This window comes from Phlebotomus argentipes, unplaced genomic scaffold, assembly GCF_947086385.1.
Source record: "Phlebotomus argentipes unplaced genomic scaffold, Phlebotomus argentipes genome assembly contig_2, whole genome shotgun sequence".
Lineage (NCBI taxonomy): Eukaryota > Metazoa > Arthropoda > Insecta > Diptera > Psychodidae > Phlebotomus > Phlebotomus argentipes.
In genome coordinates, this window is record NW_026776162.1 from 1,057,475 (window position 1) to 1,075,969 (window position 18,495).

The 18,495-nt window shown below is 40.3% G+C and overlaps 1 protein-coding gene across 5 annotated transcripts in view; it reads left to right on the forward strand.

Moving 5' to 3' along the window:
- Positions 1-18,495, forward strand: part of LOC132263550 (klarsicht protein) — a 91,437-nt gene that overhangs the window by 28,424 nt on the left and 44,518 nt on the right. For all 5 annotated transcript variants that reach the window (XM_059763361.1, XM_059763379.1, XM_059763396.1 and 2 more), the window contains 5 exons: positions 9,531-9,722; positions 9,787-9,931; positions 10,014-10,526; positions 11,199-11,453; positions 11,516-11,677. In XM_059763361.1, coding sequence (XP_059619344.1) covers positions 10,362-10,526; positions 11,199-11,453; positions 11,516-11,677 — 582 coding nt within the window. In that variant the 5' untranslated portion in view covers positions 9,531-9,722; positions 9,787-9,931; positions 10,014-10,361. The remainder of the gene's footprint in view (positions 1-9,530; positions 9,723-9,786; positions 9,932-10,013; positions 10,527-11,198; positions 11,454-11,515; positions 11,678-18,495) is intronic.

An 18,495-nucleotide genomic window follows, 5' to 3' on the forward strand; every position in this document is an offset into this window, starting at 1 on the left:
AGCAAAATTTGTTTATTGCATTTAAATGTCAATTTTAACTGCTTGTGTTTGACTTGGACATTTTCATCTCCAAGTCCAAGTTGGATTTTGGACGCACTTTCTGGGTGTTTGTCTCTCAATTCACACGCGCGCGCGCAATGTGTTTAGTTAGATTGAGAGTAAAGTGCGGTGCGTGGAGGGCAAATTAATTGAGTTTAACTGGGTACAATACATGTGCTAATTCATATGGAGTAATTTTCCCGTCTGATTAATGACATGAGGAAGTAGACAATTAAGATAGGTGTATTTTTGGGAAGAAAGCCATACCTCGAGCATCATCAAAGGGATTTCTTAATTCCCTCACTCTGTGTTTTTTCTTCTTGCTTCTCGTGATAAAAAATGGCCCGCAGTTTGTCCATTTAAACTCGAGCATTTAACATTTATTGATGCTTGTTTGCGTGCGGTGTAGTGCTGTAAGTAGAAAATTGTTGGAATGTTAATCGTGAACCTGAAGATATTCAATTACAGATGGGTTCACCATTATCTTGGGCATTTGTGTTGCTCGTAGTCAACTCTCTGTGAGAGAAGTTCATTAAGAGATATATGTATGATGTAAGCTGTGCATTTTGGGAGTGTTGCTATTTGATGAGTTGAGTGTGAGGAGGGAGTTGTCCGAAAAAAGAAGGGCAATAAAAAGAGTGGAGGTTGTAAAAAAAAAGAGTAGCAATGGCCCTCATTTAGATAGTGTGATGTCCGGAGATGAAATGAGTGGAAATATGACGATGATTAATTGGTGAGGAGGAGATAAAAAAAGAAATATTATTTTTTAATGGTGATATTGAATTACAAATTTCAATTCTTTCCACACATTTTATCTCTTTCTGCATTCACACGAATTCTCTGCGGTGATGATGATGTTTGTCGGCACTTGGCGGAATGCAGAGACAAGCCAATGTTGTCCACACTCTTATCAGGTGGAAATCTAATCAAATTGCATGGTATGAGAGAAATTTCATTATCTAGCAAATGAGGAAATTTGGTGGTGAATTAACACAATATGCGGGTGTTGACAAAGCCCATCTTTTCTCCATCCAATGCTTCTCTTTTGTGACTTTTCCACAATATGTAATTCTGCAAAATGCACAAGTCAATGAGGTTGTTCGTCACACCATTTTCTCTGCCCACAAATTGTGTGCACGTTTGATGAAGAAAAGCTGTGGTTGAACTTTCTTCCAACGTAATCAATATATCACCGGCAGCCATCTCTTCCCTGAGGTCTCACCGACTCTTATATGCTAAACGTCTTATGTCAGGCACAACAAGACAAACATGGTAAAAGGTGCCAAATGAGGAGGAAGAAGTCATCAAGGAAGTGCTCGTTTGAGTAAGAAAAAGTCTAAATTGAAAGAAAAGGCCTGCAATCGCACGAATTACTTAATTTTATTGGAAATCCTCTCTATATTGTGTGCATAATGAGACATGTCTTCAGCTCGCGCACAAATTGAAGTGATGAAAGTGAGTTTGTCGCCATAGTTGGGGAACTTCAACGGCTCATTTGTGGTTGGCTTTTTTGGCTACTGAGAACTTCCATGAAGCGCACAAAGCGCAGTGTTCAATGTCTCTCTTTCTCCTCGAGGTTTGTGTTGTCAGATGGTTTGGAGGAACAGGCAATTAAATATATTTTGTAGACATTTCAAAAAGTCTGCTGTGCGCATTGTTGGGGGGGCTTTGCAGTATTTCCAGCGAGGACCTTCGAAGTGACCAAGCACTTGAGCTTGGCTTTCCTCCACATTCTTCTGTAGATCTTCCAGAGGTGAAATAACTGGAAACCTGAGTTCTGAGTACAAATGAGTATCATATTTCAAAAAGGACATGACTATTAATTTGCAATTCTGCCATTTGTGCAGAAATGCAGTGTGACCAACAGATTAAATATGTTGACAAGGCTTACATGCTACGATTGCAAATCAATTATGTGAGATTTGTGAGGTATTTTCTCCATATGCAATCTCTCAATGAGCGGCCCCTTGAATTTAATAAACTGTGGAATGTAAATAGTTGTTGTTCGTCTCGTGTGACACTGTTTTAGGACACTTTAGTGGAGGTACTTGCATTTTACATGGCACAGCAAGTCTTCAGACACTCACTTTCGCATGTGGCGAGCGAAATGGTTGGCAATTTGAAAATTGCCACCGACGATGGAAAAATTGTGCACCCTCTCCTGTGGTGAGAGAATGAAATTTGCAGACTTGCCACTTGTTGATCAATCGAGAAGTTGCGGTGTTGTTGGTGTGCAGAAATTTTGTTGGCGCTCGCGACAATAATCACGATCGCGCGGGGGGAAATTATTTTCGTGTCCTCGCGTATATGTCGTATATATTATCGCGATTTTGGACTCGTTTGCGAGAGTAAATGGTTTTCACTTCTATTGTAACACGGACGGGCTAATTGGCTAGAGTCGCCTTGTCTTCTGTGTCGTTCAAATTTCTCCCTAAAGTCTCTCTCTCTCTCTCTTTTTCTCTGTCTTATGCGGCTTTTTTCTGCTGTAATGTGTATTGAATGGTGCGGAAATGCAGTTGTGAGTTATTAAAGTTGTGATGTAATTAATGTTGTCTGCCTCAATTTCACATTATATTGATTGGGAGGAGAGAAGAAAAGGCGAAAAAATGTCTGCACGCGGTTTCGCGCGACAGTGGGGCGGAAAACAAAGAAGTGTCACCAATAAATATTGGGTGGGTTATTGGGAAATATTGGCTGATCTCTTTCGTGTCGTGTCTCTCATGGCAAGATTTTGTGTTCACCTTCTTGTGTATACTGCACATTATGTCAGAGTGGCGTTGCCAGAGTGTTTTTTGAGTGGGAATCGATATCAATTTGAGGCACGATCGACTCACTACCAATTTCTCGATCAAAATCAATTTTGGTGTGTGTGCTGTGCGGAGCAAATGGGAAGTGTATACACTGCGAAAATGTGTTTACCGTCAAGTTGGGAACAAAGTGACGCCTTCAGGGTGAATTTCTACATGATTAATGGGTGAGAGATTCATATCGGGTGATCTCCACCCAAGAGAGCATATCTTTTAACATAATAAACTATGCGCTTCAGAGTGCATTTGAGGCGCACGCTTTTTGGGGGATCACTTTTGGCGTTGATGAAATGTTGATATTTTGTGTGTGTTCATTTGGAGTGTGAAAATATTTGGGATTCTCTGTTGAGAGTGAGATGGGAGAGAAGTTTCTTCTTTTTTTCTTAATTTCCGTACATCGCGTCTCATTTAGGGCCTGTCTTTGTCTACACGTTGGAAAACATACCGCAAGGAACAACGATGATATTCATGTTTTGTGTGGCTTGTTTGCCTGATGAGAGTAGATTTGGTGTGTTTGTCAGTTGTGTAGATTGCAGATGAGGATGCATTGAAGGGCTTTTGAGAGTGGAAATCATTTGTCTTTTATCTGTAGAGTCCGCATCTCGACAATCTCTTATTAATCTGTCTTGGAAGAGACAGTTGTGACATTCATTTGGTTAGTGAAAAGTTTTCTTTAGTGGCATTTTATAAAATGAAGAAATGCACATATAATACAGCTTGGAGTGGATCTCTTGAGATGCGCAAATAAACTCCTCGTGCACACACAGCGAAAACTATTCACAATATTCTGGAATGAATGACATAAATAGAATGCTTTAAAATCAACACCGGAGGGAATTTAGTCATTTGCACAAGGAGGAAGGCAATGAATTTGTCACTGTCGAGAATGAATGCGAGTCTCTTTCTTTCCCATTCATATTACATGCAAGTCCTCAGCATTGCACATATGCAAGATGCTCACGTGAGTGGGCAAAGAAAGTGTCACGATGGGCATTTAAGAATCTATTGAATCGCTAGAGGGGATCAGAAGCGGATCGCGATGGGAAGACCCAAAACTTATGCGTCACAACATATTGCATCAAGATGGACAAGCGGGAGTGGTTCAATTTGGTTGAAATGAAATTGGGGGACGAATTTGTCTTGTGTTGTATGTTGACGGAACATTCTTGCGAGCAACATAAACAGTCCATAAAATGGGTTTTCATTCCAAAGGCAAGCACACACACATTGCTGTTGCCATTGGAGCTTAGAGACTCTTTAACGCAGTGTTTTCCTCCGGCTCACCGCGCGCCGCGGCTGCAAATTAGGAAAAAGAACAAAGACGATTGGCTTTAGTAAGTTGCGAAAGACAAACAATAATTATGGCGCAAAAGTGATAAATTATTGATAAAACAGCCACGGCAAAATTCTTGTATTCTTTTAATTACACGGTCACAGAAATTCACAATTGACTGGACTTGTAATTTATGCCATTCCCATTGATTCTCTTTTGTGCACGTGATGCCGTATTATATTGTGTGCAGTGTCTTTCCCTGTTGGCTTTTATGACGAAGGGTGAGGCTAAGAACAGCCATAGAAGGCGATTTGCTCTGGTTTTGCTGAGGATATTTTTCACGTGGCGTGACTCATCGCGAGAGAGGGAATGGAATTGTTTGTGGTAAATATCATTGTTTAGAGGGTGATCCTTGGTGAAAGACAAACAAACAAGCATTCTTTCTGCTTGAAAATTGTTATCAGAAGATTGTAGGCTAGATCAGAAGAATGAATTTACCTGGAATTCAGCGATGATCTTACGTTATTGCCGTTCTTGAAATAGTTTGTCTGATTTTCCTTTTGTCTTTGGATATACAAGAATTTCAGAGCAATTAACAAAGTGTTAATGAAAGATCCACCCTGTTTACTTCTTATTGCGTGAATTGAATTTTTGTGTGTGGAAATTTAATATCTATATCGAAAAAGGTGGGGAGTTTCTTGAAAAAGGCAATAACGTAATTCACATAGAGATTTTCTATTTGGTAGGTTTTTGGGGGAGATTCAGAGTATAGTTTTCGTTCATTTATGATTCTGAATAGAAGTGAGTAAAATCGACCTTTGAACATTATTTCGGTCTTGGAGTGTAATAAATTTGTCCAATTTGAAACAAATGAGGCGACAAATGGTATTAATGAGTGAAGAAGGTAATAAAACTGGTAAATTGTGTCATCGCGCTTGGCGCGATTGAGGAGGAAACGCACGACGACGACTGCACAAAAGGCCCATTGAGGAGATTTAGGTGTGATATATATATATTTTGCGAGGGAAGAGTTCGTGGCGGCGTGGAATATAATATTCGGCAGGAAGTGGAGAATTATCACAAAATCCACTCTCTCACTCCCTCTCTGACTTCGCTCGCACGCTCGATTTGTGATGATGTGAATTTGATGGATTCATCTCGGAAGCAGCATCACCCACAATAGTTAATAATAGTAAAATACATTGAGAGCCACCAACATGTGAATATGCTGTAGTTTTCAAGATGATGTAGTGCATGAGGAAATTTATTTTATTCCTCTAATTTGTGGTGTGTTTATTCAAGAGATTTCATCATAAAATGGCACGTCGAATAATTTTCTACTATTTCATTTAATTTTCGATGGCGAGAAAACACGTGTCAAAGGATCATTTTTCACAACGCGCCTTCTCTCTTGTCACATTTCGAAGTGCTTCACAAACTTGATGGTGGAATTGTTTGTGGGCTGTTCTGGGTAAGAGCTGCACATTGTTTGTGGTGATGAAGAAGCTGTCCAAAGAGTCACAGAAGCCAAAAATGTCATAATTGATTTGACGATCGTGAGACGCCCCAGTGAAAGCTCTCTGCGGAAGGTGTTTATTGTCAGATGGCAATGTGCTTTCTGGAGGAACATATTGTTGGTTATATTGTGTGATGAAATTTGTACAGCAGTCGTGCACACACATGTTGGTGGGATTGTCAATAAGAGTGGCTTTGGGAGCAATTTAAATTATTATTTGTCCAATTGATTCAACATGATTTAATGCACTTTTCTTTGCTTGTGCGCACGGCGCACGGGAAATTTCTCTCTCTGGAATCGCTCAATTCTCATTTTGCAGCGTCAAAAGTGGGCATGAGTGATTTTCATCCTCAGGTGCAAGTCCAAGAAGTCATGCGAGAAGACATAAATTCAAAGAGTTTCTCGGAGACTCAATTTCAAAACAATTAAATTGATCTCTCTGGGCGAAGAGAGTGAGATAAGTTGGGGCAATGTCAAAGAGGCAAATATTTTATCTCACAATATTTAATTGTTTGATCTTGCCATCGAATGAAACAGTCTGTTTGAGAGTGTGAGGAAAAGTCATCAAATGTCGATAAAACTTGTCTTTATGTGCCATGTCTCGTGTGGTTGCCATCTCTTGTATACAATCAATTTAAACAATTTGAGAGTGAAACATAAATTTTGGATAAGTTTTGAGCGGCTTAAGACGCTCAGGTCGCGCACTTCACGGTTATGCAATAAATTGGTTTCGGTCGGCCACTGACCATAAGAAGCCGCAATGCAGCAATTGACCATAACACTGTATCAATGTGACTACATTGACTTGGCAAAAGTTGTACTCCTAATGGAGGTGTCTGGGCGCGCTGCAAATAGAACTAATTGAATTAAATGCAAGGTGATCAATGAAATTGCAATGCAATTTACACGTTAGTCACTTAAAGGTCTCTCTCTCTCCCTCTCCGGCTCTTCGCGTCATTCATCGGGTTGGTTTGTGGTGTGAAGATCAAAGAGCAAGGAACGAGATTCCATTGTGTGCCAGTGCGAGGAAGGATGATGGAGTGAATTTACCGATCTGTCCGAGAGTGATGACTATTGTTGGGCAAGCGCAAATGGCTTGGAGGAAGAAATCCAATGAGTAGAATAATTGAATAATGAAATCTCAATGTTGATGACCTGACAGAAATTTAGAGAGAAGAATGGTCAAGGGGAGTGATATGGATGAAATGACCAATAAACAGTCTTATTATCGCAGTTTTCAAAACAGAAATAAAAACACCTTACAATGTTTGAGATGATGGGATTTGTTATTTCTTCCTGAAATATGTTTTCAAAATCCATTTCTAGCCCATTAATATGTAATACTTATTGCTTTTTAAGAGCATTTCTGCACACGGGATCGTAAAATTCTGTGAGATTTTGTAAAGAAGAAATTAGCATAAATCGTTAATAATATTTCTATTGATTTATCGGATCTCGGAAAGGCGTTAGGAAAGTCAACAGAGAGTAACTTTCGGAGATAAAATATACGCTGTGAAATGCAATGCAGAGTATCGCAGTGATATTTATGGGGAAGTCTGGGAAGTGGGATTGAGAGTTGTGGTGAGAATCCTCACCGGGTGTGCGATGTGGGTGAATAGTTGGCCAGCTGATGGCCTCTTCTGCTGGTGACTGGCAGAGTGTGGCGGAGATGGCTTCCGGGGTGGGACAAGAGGATGGTCAGTGATGTGATTCGAGATTCTGGGCAAAACTGTGGATTGGCAAAAGCGCGCCACAGTGTTGAGTCATGGTTCAGTGACTACATTATAGTGTGGCAGTCTCAGCTGGTGCTTGTCTGGCGGTCTGCAAAATAGAAGCATTTTTCGCGTTTATTTTATACACAAGGAAAAATTCTCTCGCACTGAGTACATGAAATACCAATTCTATATCCATGGATACGGGATGCACTCTCTGTGGCAGAGGAAGATCGTTCTGGAGATTATGAAGTCCATGTAGTGTGTTTGTGTGTGGTGATGATGAGGAGGGAAAATTGTCAAATTCGCGGAAATAATTGCGGAGAATGTCTTAAGAGCAGCACAAATTGCTCATTGTGTGGTGTACATATGAGGAGTCTTTGGCATAAAGGAGAGTGGATTCATTAGGCATTCCGTGAGTTCTTGCTGTCTTCCACTAAATCCAGCGGTGGTTGTGTGCTATTTCATAACGAAAATATTGCTGAATTGTATTACCTGGGGAGAGAGAAAGAGAGATGGTGGTGTATGTACGCAAAAAATGCCAGGTTTAATTGGATTTTGCAATGATCACCTTCTTTCACTTGCAAAGGAGGCCTTCTGTTGAAAAGAAGTTTTGCCATTTGATAGACCGGAACAGGGTTTTATTGAAGAGTTGGATGACTGTGAATCAATGGGAAAAGTCTTTCTTTCTCTCTTGACTACCGGCAATCACACAGTTTTAATTGAAAGTGATTTGTGCGTGAAAGAGAGCAAATTTTATCCATCCGCAGCTGCTTCGGTAGTTGCGCGGGTACAATTTTCTTTTCCCATTGGCAATCTGTGCGGCAGAGAATATTGTCATGATTGCATGATCGTGTGCGGTGACCAAAGTGGGTGGATGCATAATAATAAATGATCGGGTGTGTGTATATTTGCTTGGGAATTTTCACTCTTGCTGGACGTGTTACAGTCAAATCGTGCTACACTATACATATAGTGTTGTTTATTGAGGAAATTGAATTAATATCGCTCGCGCTACCTTTCATCATCGCATAATCCCAACAATTAATGGGAAAATGCATGCGGTGTGACACGTATTGGGATGCCGTTTTACTTATGATGCACAAAGAGATCCTCCTCAATAGGCTTATATGGCGAGAAAACATGTGGACTTGTTTTCCCTTTGCATAATTTCTAGAACAATATATAGAGAGAAAATGTACACTTTATTGTTGCGTTGTGTGTAAATTCACATGCTTTTCCTTGTTTATGATTTTCCCAATATGATTGCACGTTGGCTTGATGGAAAGTTCTTACGCGTGGTTTTGCAATTTATTGACTGAACGTTCTGAGTCTCGTTTTCCTTATCACTGATCATCTCACCATTTTCCCATCAATTCTTCTTTCTCTCCCTGCGCTTTTTTCTCTCTCTCATCAGACTTCGACACATTTCTAATACTATAAAGTTGCTGGTTATATCGATGCACAAGTGCACAAGAGCAGTAAATGTACCGAATGGAAACTGTACAATAGATGTGCGCGCACTTGAGAATCTCGGTGTTTACTTTATCTCCCCTTTCACACTCACCTTGTGTGTATATTTGGGGTGGAGAAAGAGATTTGCTAAGTAGCAATATAATTTGCAATATGATAAAATATGCCGCGCTTTACATGCAAATCTGCGCGGTGTAAACAGGTTTCTCGCGATTGTGGCTTCTTTTGTTGCTCTGTGCATCTCGTCTTTTCTGGGTCTTCCTCTCTCTCCCTCTCTCTCACGCTGAATGAAGCGCCCATAAAAACGCATCTCCCAATTAAACTGTTCATCGAAGAATTGCAATGTGGCATGAATTATGCAATGACGAAAATTACATATGAAATATTTATGGCTTACGATTGGCGTTCACTGATAATACCCAAAGCCATGTGTTTGCCTCTTCATCAACTTCTGGGGAAGAGGCGATTGTTGGAGAAAAAAAATCTTTCCTCAAGTATTTTCTTCTCCATTAAAGTCTTTCTCTCGCTTACTTCTCTTCTGGTTGTTTAGGAATTTTCAGATTGGTCGTAAATTTGAAACCTCATTTTCTAAATTTGTACTTTATGCACTTCCTCTTTATCATGTTTGTTGTTTTTATTTAGAATAAAAAAGCACTTAATGACTGTTTTCGAATTGTTTCGTAATGAAATCCTTTTCTCCCTCCTTTCAGATTGGTGAAAGACCTCGACGTTCGGAGGAGGAGAAAACCCTCGTGAAGTGCAGCACAATGGGTGTTGCGGGGTGAAGAGAACCGAACTGCAAATCGGTGTCTCTCATCTATGATAATTGCGCACAGGAGAAAACACATATAGACTGAAAAAGGGATTTTTCACATTTGGAAGAATCGACAGCCATTGCAGAGGTAATTACAAAGTCTCGCCAGAGAGCAAAAGAGCAGTTTCCACATCAAAAATTGTGTATAATAGTTGCAGATTTCCGACGATCGGAGGAAAATTCATAACTCTTCGAAGACTATTGCTCAAGGCGTGGTGTTTTCGGCAAGGAATTGCACAAGGAAATTCTCGAGAGAAGTGCCAATCAGAGGATTTTGAAATAATTGACACACTTTAGGTATGTTTTAAATCATATATTCCTTGCAAACTGATATTAAATTTCCCTCTCTCTCTCTCTCTCTGGCACTTGTGATTTGCAGACCTTTCTGCTGGATTTCAGAAAGGGGAAGGAAAAAGTCAATAGAGATTGTTAGAATAGTCATCTGGCAATTAGCAAGTTGATCAGAAGCGGAAGGTGCAGAGGACAAAATCCTCTGTGTGATTCATGCTTGTTCGGTGCACAGCGAGAAGACAACAAAGGAAGACGGGAAGTTAGTTGTCGTCAAGTTGAGTAGTGAAGAAATTGCAAAAATAGCCAGAGGAGGAGATCGCTGAGAGGAAGAATGCAATGGAGGAGCGACAGAAATAGCCAAAATACGTGGCATTAAGCGAGAAGAAGAGTATTTAAAAGAGTTTTCTGCAAAAAGGCTGAGAATCACCACTTTGTAATGCCAGTCATGAAGCCACCAGCGGTGGAAACGAGTCAACAGCAACAATCTACATGTGCCATAAAGCCTTCCTTGTCCATGACGTCACTTCCGCCGCCCAATGGGCAGCACGAAAGTGGCGAACTGGCGAGACTCCGCATCGACAGACCCTATCATAGTCTCAAGGTTAGCTATACTGCGTGAACTCCAATTTGCCATTCTAATTAGCATCATTCATGACGCTTTTATTTGATTTTGCATGATTTTACTGCCACGCGGATTCTGTATAATGAGGCGCGAGGGGCAAAACAGATGGGAATTATTTTCTTTTGCTGGAAATATATGTCGCCATTTCTGAGAATTTTATACATCCAGATTTAATTGACCTTAAATTTTTCTAGTCGTAAAGCATAGTTTATGATTTCCGCAGGTCTTCCGGTTATCAAATGTTTGATAGCATCGGAAATTTGTTTAGATTATCATATCGCTAAGATCCAGAAGTGGCTTTTTGTTTTGAGTTTAAAGCGATATTTGCGTTTGCAATTGTGGGTTGTTGAGATGATATCACTCATTGGCATATTGTTCATTGATTTATTGGACAAAGTAATTATTCTGTGTAGTTTTTCTACAGAAAACTGAATAAGACTGCAAATATTTATTTCTCATTCATCTCTTAATAATAAGAGACTATGGATTAATCATCAAACACTCGATAACTTTGTACTAAAATGTGAGCAAAGACACTCAGTTTCACGATGATTGTCCTCAGTTGCGGCATAAAGTTTGTGTAAAACTAGTTTGTGTTGCAGCCGAGACACAAAGTCTCGTACTAAAACTATCTTTTTGCTCGGTTTTCAGAAGAAACGCGACTCAGAGCGCGAGATTTGGAGGCGATCTTGGGAGAGTGGCCACAGTCACAGTTCTTGCAGTCTCCATAGCAATGCCACGAACGCCGGTTCGGGCACGGGAAAGGATGACTTCTGGGCGGCTCTGCAGACCAACTACAACTATATCATGGACACCAATCTCATCGACAGCTGTCGTGAGGCCCGTGGCGAGTGCGATGGGAGTGCTCAGCTGGCGGATCAACAGGTGGCCGAGTGTTCCGAGAAGGTAGATGAAGAGATTGCTTGATGATGTATGCAAGAGGGTTGACAGTGTGCTTCTCTCTGCAGTCAATATTCCAGACGTCAAAGTCTCAAGGATCCGTGGTGGATCCACGAAGACTCCGCCGATGGTTGCGCGAGATGGAGAATCGCATCGAGAAGTCACCATCATTGTCAGAGGCAATGAAGATGAAACCTGGTGAACTTCAGCACAGATTGACAGAACACTCGGTGAGTTTTTCATGCTTTTTATTTAGTTCGAGGAGATATTTTATCACATGTGATCAAAGTGCTGGTTGAGTGAAGAGAAGTACTACAGTCATTTGAAGCGGATCTTAAAAGCTTGCTGGTTTATTTGGTATTTTATAGCATTGCGCGCGCCGCACAGATCGCCTTCCGAAAGTGGTCTTGAATAGTTGTGACCTTTCAGTGAGATTTTATGTACTGAAATGAAGACAAATTGTCTTGTCTGCACTTGATCTTCTCTCTCAAAGCCACTTTTTTGTGCGCCAATAGAGGCACATTTCTCTTCGCAGTATGGGGTAATTGGAAAAATGGATCAATTGCACATATGAAGTTGTCGGTATTTCTTTTGCAACAAAAATCATTAGAGCTCTCTTGACCTCAAAGGCTCGGAGTTGAAAGAATTCCAATGCTAATTTATATTGTGACCACCATGTGAGATAAAAATACCTTTCTGTGGCTTTGCTGGTGAACAATATTTTCACAAATTAGACTGTTGGGGAGGAAGAAAGTTCATAACATGTTGTTGTGAGTGAGAAATTCTTAGGAAATGCACGATTTCACGGGTGAGAAATAATTATAAAGTCCGTACAATCGAGATTTCATCCGCCCACGCATTCATTTGTCAATTCTCCGTATTTTTGCTGACCATCTGTTCATCTCATAATTTTCCTTCCTGGCTTCTTGCACCGTCACCCTTTTCCGGTTGATGCTGCAAGAATCGCGCGTCTGTGATCCTCATGTGTGTGCGTTGATTAGATTCTGCCACAGAGTCTGAACTCATTAATCAACAATATACTGTTGGGTGGCAGAGGAGAGACTGCACAAAGAATTTTGCTGTCTGCAGCAAAAGTCGGTGAGAGAGAGAAGAATGATCAACCCACACGAGGAGACGAGTTGCCACCCAAATGGGTGATTTATTGGGCTTTTGTGATCTTCTCAACACAATCTATTATCTCGATCATCGCCGTCCTTCCCCGCGATTCTTCCATGTCTTCGCAAGCAAATTGCTGCGGATTCCTTTCTAAAATTCATCTGACTCGCACGATGTTGTGGGTTAATAGCCAATCACTTTGCCACTGATGATTTTATGTGATGTTGTCAATGAGAAGTGTGCAAATGTTGTGACTTCTGCAGAATGTTTTGAATTTTATGATAATGTCGCGAACACATAAGCTTGATTAATTAATTGAGTCATTTTCCACAGAGTCACAAACAGAGATATCACGAATAGTGGCCAATAAAACTATTAACAATCAATTTGCAAGTGGATTAATGGAAACGAGGATGGAATTTAAATGCCAATGTGTCGTGATCAGCTGTGATAGAGTGTCTTAAGGGAGGAAGACACTTCTTTAGTCAATATCACGCGACTCTATGGTGGAATTGTATGTGAAAAACGTGTTTATATACAATGTTGTTGGTTGACTCTTTTCCATGAGTACCAATTAAATGATAATTACACTTCGTGATTCAATCGATCAAATGATTGCGCCAAGTCTGTCTTTGGCAATTGAGTCTCAAGATCATAGTCGATGCGGAAGATTTATCAAATATGGGATTTGTAATCTCAAAATGATCACGCATTGTGTGGAATTTATGTCAAATTTTCTGCCTTATGCCGCGTGTTGATTATGAGAATTATCGAGGGGCTTTTCACACACGCAATTGCTCACAAAAGTGGGCAAGAATTTCCTCTCTCTGGTGTCCATACCTAAGCATCCATCACCTAATGGTGAGGTGCATTTTGATTTACGCTGAACATGTACCACGATCTCTTTCTGTGTCGCTCGTGCTCGCCATATATTCGCGAGAATATGGGAGATTTGAGTGGTTGAGGATGAGAGGAGGTTCTTACCTTGAGTGAGGCAAAGCGGAGAGGATGTGTGTGAGCCTAACGGTGGCTGGGTCAAAATGGAATGGTTTGTTAGGTTCTTTGATGCTGACGGACTCTCCATATAATGTCGATGGGTGAGCCAAGTAATAAATTTCATTAATCAACGTTGATGAAGTTTTCGATCAACTTTTGCATGTACAGTAAACAGAGTTGATAGACTTGTGCGCGGTGAGTGTGATAAGATTTTATCTCGTGTCGATATTTAAGGTGTATTAGAAAGTCATTAGAGAGAGAGTGAGTGGCTTTGATGCAAAAAGAGTGTTGATTCTTAAAAATCACACAAATAACCTCGATCTTTGCGTCAATCACTATAAAGATTCATGGCAACAAAGCGGCAATAGAGATAAAGTCAATGAGTAATTAGTGGCTTTTGATGGTTGTAAATTTCATATAAAGATTAACCTATCTATTGTTGCTGAATGATTGCAACTTTGATGGTAGTGACGAGATGCAAAAAGACTGTTGGTGTGAGATGAGAAAAAGATGGCTGGAAGGGAAAGAGAAGCGCGATTGCCAGTTTAGATTAGAGATGAAAAACATCTCAGTGCTGATCGTTTGCTAATTTAATAAAATGCATTCATTTTTCATCACCATGCTTCTCTCACATTTATGTGGCATTGCAATTGTGTCCACCTCTCTTTCTGCACCGAAGCAATGATCTTTTTTCTTGCTTTCCCGTGGGCATAGGCGATCGGCGGCACACATAGGAGATAATTAAACTTAATAGATGTGCTAAATCACGAGTAAAAATGAATTATCGCCTAATGAATTTCTCTCAAGAGTCTCGTGTGATGTGTACTTTGGCTATACATATGGACTGTGCATGGGATAAGAAAATACAATCGTGGCAAATGAATGATGCTTCTTCTATTGAGAATGACGGTTAAGAGAGAAGATAGAAAAAAAAGTTGCCAAGAGTGTATTGATATCCGATCGCACAGCGTGACGTCTATCACGGTTTTCTCGATATAAAAAGGACTGTATCCGGAAAAGTCGGTTCTATAATTACGATTTGTTATGTTCTCTATCATGTTTCACATTTTACGATCACAGTCTTTCTTGTCGGGCAGGAGAAAGAAGTTTTGATGTGTGCAGGTTTCAAAGAGAGAGGGAGCAAATTATAGAGTGATCATCCAATGTTTGTTTGTGACCAGAGACGATGATCGCGGACGGAGACTTAAATGGGAAGGGTGGCTTATGAAGAAGTCACTTGACTTGACAAATTTACTAAATGGCTTGTTTGTAGCGATTTATTCAAATGAAATCGCCATTAATTATACACTTTACTGGACTCTCTGCGATCCGGAGAGAATGCTCGTGTCGCGGTGGTATTTTATTGGATGCTAAGTAGAATGTGTGGTGAAAGAGAGGAAGGAAAGAACTGAGCATAATGTACGTTCTATGCGCAATGTGATTACAAACATTATCTCATCAGAGCATTACGGGTTGATTGTTGGGAGGCGCATACATATAAGAGATTTTTGTGCTCCCGAGTTGTTAGATTTACTAGATTTTTTCCCCTCAATTGACCACTTTAACGATCATTCACCTTGAACCTGTTGTATGGCGTTTTTGCCCTCAAACGAACAATGCAAATTGGTTGAAAGATCAGTAAAAATTGAATGGACTTTGAAGGAATTTATAGTGTGAAGGTGAAGTGGAGAAAAAAGAGCTTTTTCAGCTTCCGCAAAGTTTGATCTGCCGATTCAATTGTGAGTTGATTTTGAACAAATAGGGTAAATGAGTTTGTGGGGAGGGATAATTTGAATTTTATGCATCTTACAGAAGCCGCAGAGCCAAAATTGCTCTTGATTGAGATAACGCGCGCGCTGCTGATGTAAAGAATTTCCAGCCGCAATTATCTTCTCTTGCGCATGGTTGAGAAAAAGCGTGGCTCTTTCGCTCTTTCTTCCTCTTGTGAAATGAAGCTGGGTGGAGAGAAAAAAAACTCGCATGTCCGTCTGAAATTGAGTAAAAGAGTTTTGCATTTTTATCGCTGAGCGATTGTGTGCGGTTGTTGTGTTAAAGGCATAATGGACAAGAAGGCAATCATGTTGGATGGGAAATGACAAGAGAAAATCTAGAACAGCAATTTAGACCGGTGTGTGATTTTCTTGAATTCGTGCACACAGGCGGAAAGAGAGTTGAGACTTTAGTGTGATTGACAAGGAAATCGATTTGTAAATTTGTATTTGTCACATTGGATGGCGGATTGTGTGTATACACTTTGTTGAAATGCAAGAGACAACCACAAATTGCCATCAATGGCAAGAGTGTTTGGCGGGGAGGTGGTGTGATTATTAGAAAATGTGAAAGATCGCGGTGAAAATGTGTGGCATGGACGTGAGAAACGGGCGCAATTGATGATCGTGGTTGATAGAGCAATTTTCCTTTTTATCATTTCGGGAAAGTATCAAACAGAAAATGTCCATGTCTTTGCTTTGCTGCCAAATATGGTCAAATGCATATCCAAGTCTCTCACACTTGAAAGCCATTTTTGGTCGCATCGAGTCAAACACGCATGTTTACTTCTTACAATCGGGCCTCGCGCTGAGCACGAAACCGGAGATTGTTCAATGAGTTTTGTAATCAAATTACAAGGGAGACTGAGAGCATATGGTTCTGTTTTGGCAGACATAAAATTTATTGTCTTGAACTTGTAATGCGGAAGTTGCTTGATGATGATCGCGCAGCCTTTTGGCTGAGAGTTGGGTTTTTGCTGGATTCAGAGAGACGATCCGGTGAAAAAAGGTGTGTGCAACACGAGACCTTGACGAATTTTGCCCAAAGGGAGACGCCGTGATGAAGAGCGCGATCTTGTAAAGGTGTTGGCCGGAAAATGCGACATTAACCCAGTTATTTCCCCTCTTGCCATAGAGACTTATTCGATGCGAGAATCGTGGCAGATAAAAGAGGCATTTATCGGTCAAGATGGTTTGATTGTTTTATAGACTCTTGGCGAATGTCGGATTGTGTCTACATCAGTTGAAGGTATATTGAGGAAGAGTATTATTATCTGCGCGAGTCTCTTTGTTTGTCTGTGGAGAAGTGAAGCCTTTAGTGGGGCAAAATAGACGTGTTTAGTCGGTTATTTAGGTGGCGAGTGCAGAAAAGGTGTAAAATCATTTCATGGCCTCAAAGACGTTAAAGAGTTCTAATGATTGCTCTCTCAACATTGTTGTCGTTCCTTCGACATGCTCAATGCTGCTGGGGAATCTAAAGAAATCTATGGATATTCGGAATGTCTCTTGGCGGGATTGTCGCGAAGCCTCACAGTGGCCTTTATTGAACTCACAGTTATAGCAGCAATTCTCATGATCATTAAATTCCCAGACGAAATAATCCAATATTGATCTCTCCATGAGTTTTGATCACTGAAGAGCTCAGAACAGTACACTTGATTGGGATAGTTTTTTTCTCCTTTGCAAATGGGATCAAAGTGGATGATGATAAATGGATGAAATTAGTGCCTTTTCTCAAGAGGTCCATGCGTTCATGGTGATTGCACGAAATTACCATCAATAAATTGTAATTCAATTGATTTGCTGGGTGAATTCTTCAAATATGCGTCTCTGTGCGGCCAATGAAAGTCTCAAATGCTTTTTTTTGTATCAGTCTCTCATTATGTTACATGGGGAAAGGGGGTTTGTTGCTCAATAGGAGCGATTTCGAGGGGAGATCGATATAATTGAAAGAAATCCTGAGATTAATTTCACTTTCAAAAGTGGTGTGTTTAGTGTGTTTTCATAGAAAGGAAAGGCTCTTTTTTCACTTCTCTATTCATCTCTCGCCAATGAGGAATTGTTCTTCGTGCCGGGCTTAAGGTAGCGGTGGTTGTTCTTTGTGTGGCCAAATGCGAGTGTATCTTGTAGACACTGTATCCAATGTGTGTACGGTGGAGATTAATTACATAAATGGAAGGTAAATAATATGCAAACGAGCCATTAATTATGCACAGTGCGGCTTTTCTATTAATATAAGTAATGTTGTACCTACAAATGTACCTTCTTTTTTGTCTTTTTCAATTTTCATCGTGTCTCTCTTTTTCCCGCACTTTTCTGTCTTTCTCCACGTATTTCGGTACATTAATGATGAATGACTATGCGAGATTGTTGTGGCTATATTGTGTGTATGTTTTTCGGAGGATATATTCACTCACGCGGGTTGTAATCATTTCCGCTTAATTCAGAAACACTCTGTGCTATGATGGCATATCGTCTTTTCTCTATATAATCGAGAGAGAGAGAGATGATTTTTCATTTATTTTACCTTTCAATTTCGATGTTGCACAGCCTTGGAAGTGTCTTTCTCTCACTCTGTCTCATTTTTTTTCGAACTTTGCACATGGGACAGAGATTTTATTAGTTTGGAGAGTGATTTAAGAGCTCTTGAATGAAGTGTGTGCAATGGTATGAAGCCAATGATGACGAAACTCAGCCGTTTATTAGCACGACTCAGATGAATCCTCCTCTTTTGGTGCTGCCAAGGAGAGTCAAAGAGTTCATCTTTGATGCTCTGTGCCATGAATTTATCATGTCAAAGGCGAGAAAGCGAACTAAAAGCGTCTGAGGCTAGTGTGGATAAATTGAAAGTGCTATTTTAATTGCAGCAACGGTATAATGAATTGGGTGTAACAATAAACGAAGGGCTGAATGGATGAGAAAGCATGAAATGATATTCTTCTTAATAACCGGGTAAGAATTTTTGCAGCAAACTTCCGCAAATTAATTGCATGATGATTTGGCCAAAAGGTATTTAACGAGAGGAAATTCTTCATCGCTGTCTGTCTATTCCACATGAGAAATTGTTTCGTGGATTTTTCTTATCAATTGAACAGAAAGTTTTATGTGAATCCGATATGTAGGCTATGTAGAATCATACCTTGACGGCGGGGCGAATGAGTGAATGA